The 2,607-nt window shown below is 48.6% G+C and overlaps 1 protein-coding gene across 1 annotated transcript; it reads right to left on the bottom strand.

Annotated features, from left to right (window-relative positions):
- Nucleotides 1-264: 264 nt before the first annotated feature.
- Nucleotides 265-2,300, bottom strand: LOC112466759 (the record flags this gene model as incomplete). Its single annotated transcript, XM_025035032.1, has 1 exon — nt 265-2,300. A coding segment is annotated over exon 1 (343 nt), but the record flags the coding sequence as incomplete, so codon positions are not given.
- Nucleotides 2,301-2,607: the final 307 nt, after the last annotated feature.

A 2,607-nucleotide genomic window follows, 5' to 3' on the forward strand; every position in this document is an offset into this window, starting at 1 on the left:
ACAAGGTAATAATATCTCAATATTATTTAGAGAAGGTTATCGGGGATTTCATAATAATTGTAGTAACATGTAGCGTAAAAATGCATGTTGCGATATTGTAATAATATCTGCAATACCATGATTGCCAAATTAACGCCAACAACCGTAAATTTTTGGTGGCGCGGCGTTTTCCTCGAATATACGAACGAGTCGAAGCAAAACAGCGCAGAAATAAAAATCGAAAGATTCGCGATCGCGCGATATAAGAAAGAAATGAAAACAAACCTTGCTTAATGACGATGCCGGCGGTGGGCACTTGGACAATCGGCAGCGGGGGCGCGTTCGGATTATTAACACCGGCGGAAGCGGAGGCTGCGGCGGCGGTGGCGGCAGCGACGGTCGCGGCGGCGGCGGCGACGGGGGTACCGGGGGGCGGCGAGGCGCTGGCGCTACCCACGGAACCGGGATCGCTGAAGCCCTGGGTGCTGTTGTTCTCCTCCGGGCCGTCGAAGAAGCTCAGGTTGAACTCACTGCCGGCGTCGAACGACACTTCCGGCGTGAGGGTGTCCGGCGCCGGGGCGCTGCCCAAACCCGCGCTCAGCGACTGATCGAGTTTGAAAACGTCCATTGTACGGATTGCATCGAACGTACGTACGAGCGATCACGGCGTCGGCGGCCGCGCCGATGGCGAACAACGTGGTGCACGTCGCGTTTGCTGGCGATGCTACCGCCTGCGGCATTCAGCATTCGCGCGCGAGCGCGCGCGCCTCTCGATCCTTGTCTCGTCGACGGTCCTGCGAGAGCCGGCGACAACTCGGAGACTCTCGATCTACGGACGACCGGCACTTTCGCAGCTTTCACGGGGAGAGGAACCGGCGTAGATTCTCCTCTCGCGAATCTTCGAAAATCGCGGCTACCTCGGGTGACGTCGATTTTTGGCCACAATTCTTGCACGGATAGAAAAGTGAAGAAAAAACGTTGTTATCTTCTTCGAATCTTCAAAGATAATGGAGTTACGTATCGGTCGAACTTTGTTGATGATAATAAAGTGGCGATCGCTTTCTTTAATAAGCTCGTTTAATTATTCAACGCTTGACACTCGATATGCTATACGAAACTTGTTCATCCAACTTCGTCGTTAAACTTTCCCCTTCGTTACTTGTACACAAACCGGTGCAACGTTATTTCAGTCGGTAGATAGCATCTTCTATATATCATACATAGTGCGTTTCTATTGCAGAGCACTAGTGATGTCTCCGTCGACACGTCGCGTAAGCTGAACCGACATAACTCGCGGGACACGTCGAGCGTCATTAGTGAAACGGTTTTATTGCGAAAGGATATCCTGTATCTCGTTAATTTATTCAACATTTCATCAGGCGTCGTCTGAGAAGCGACAACCTCTTCTTTAATAGAACGTTTTATAATCGATGATCGATTTTGGTAAGTATAACGAACGTGTCTTCCCGCTCGAGTGTGCCAGTCGTCGTCGTCGTCGTCGCCGCTGCTGCTCGTCTCTCTCGTAACTTCACGGGGTCCTTGAACCGCGAGTAACGTTTCCTCGTTTCCTCGCAGGTATTACGCCTCTCCGTCTATCTCGCGGCCGCTCTTCCCCCGGCTACGTGTTTCTCGCATTTGCATTTACGCCGCTGCTTAATAAGATTTAATTCGACCACGGCGCGTAATGGGCGCGCGACGAATGCGATGAGCGCGATAAAAGTTGCGAATGGAGAGATTACGCTCCCGAGATTTCCTCGCGAATGTATAAATAACGGACAGGATCTGCGGACGATGAAGATCGACGATACACTCGATGCGAGCCGAACGAACGGAACGGAGAATGCGGGGCGCGGTTGTTTGACGATTTTGAAAGAGCGATGGACAGGCACTGCCGCGTTTAAAAAGAAAGTTACAATACGTTATCACTGTTATCGTTGGACTTCACACTTCCGTCACTTTTAGCACCGATCCCTGGGCCCTTCGTTCCATCTGTGACTGACGAAACGCGCCGATTTCCGAGCAGATCCGACTACCGTTCGTTAAGAACGCAATCAACGCGAAAGTTGAAGCAGCACGTCGTCTCGCCTTCCATTTCAGCTTCTTCTTACGAGTGGAGAACGCCACTCGAAAGTTCAACCCATTATTTTTGGGGTACGCCGATCGACCGAGCGCCTTTACTCGTGGTTCGTCGTCCTTGCCGCTCTCGTAGTTATTCTTTCCCTTTCGTTCTCTTTCTCTTTTGTTTCTTCTTGCTCTTTCCCTTTTCTTATAGGATAAACTTTTTTCTAGTAGCGCGAGCGCAAACTCGCTCGCCAATTTTCAATGGTTTACACGTCCATTGACTTTTCACGTGAGCCATCTCGCTGAAAGATAAATCAAAACGAAAAGAAAATCAGAAACCAAAGGCAAAACAACGATATGCACGACGCGGAAAGAAAGAAACGCAATCGCAAAATAATAAAGACGCATAAATGTGATCGCACGCATAAATGTGATCGTATCGATTTATTGCTAGAATAAGATTTAATTAATTATTAATTATAGAAGATATACGATCGAATTTTTGTAAAAATACAAAAATTCATGGAGTTAAATAGAAAGCCCAATAGAATAAGTAACTTAAGAAAA

The sequence above is a fragment of the Temnothorax curvispinosus genome, unplaced genomic scaffold (genome assembly GCF_003070985.1).
Source record: "Temnothorax curvispinosus isolate PA1 unplaced genomic scaffold, ASM307098v1 QBEX01001601.1, whole genome shotgun sequence".
Lineage (NCBI taxonomy): Eukaryota > Metazoa > Arthropoda > Insecta > Hymenoptera > Formicidae > Temnothorax > Temnothorax curvispinosus.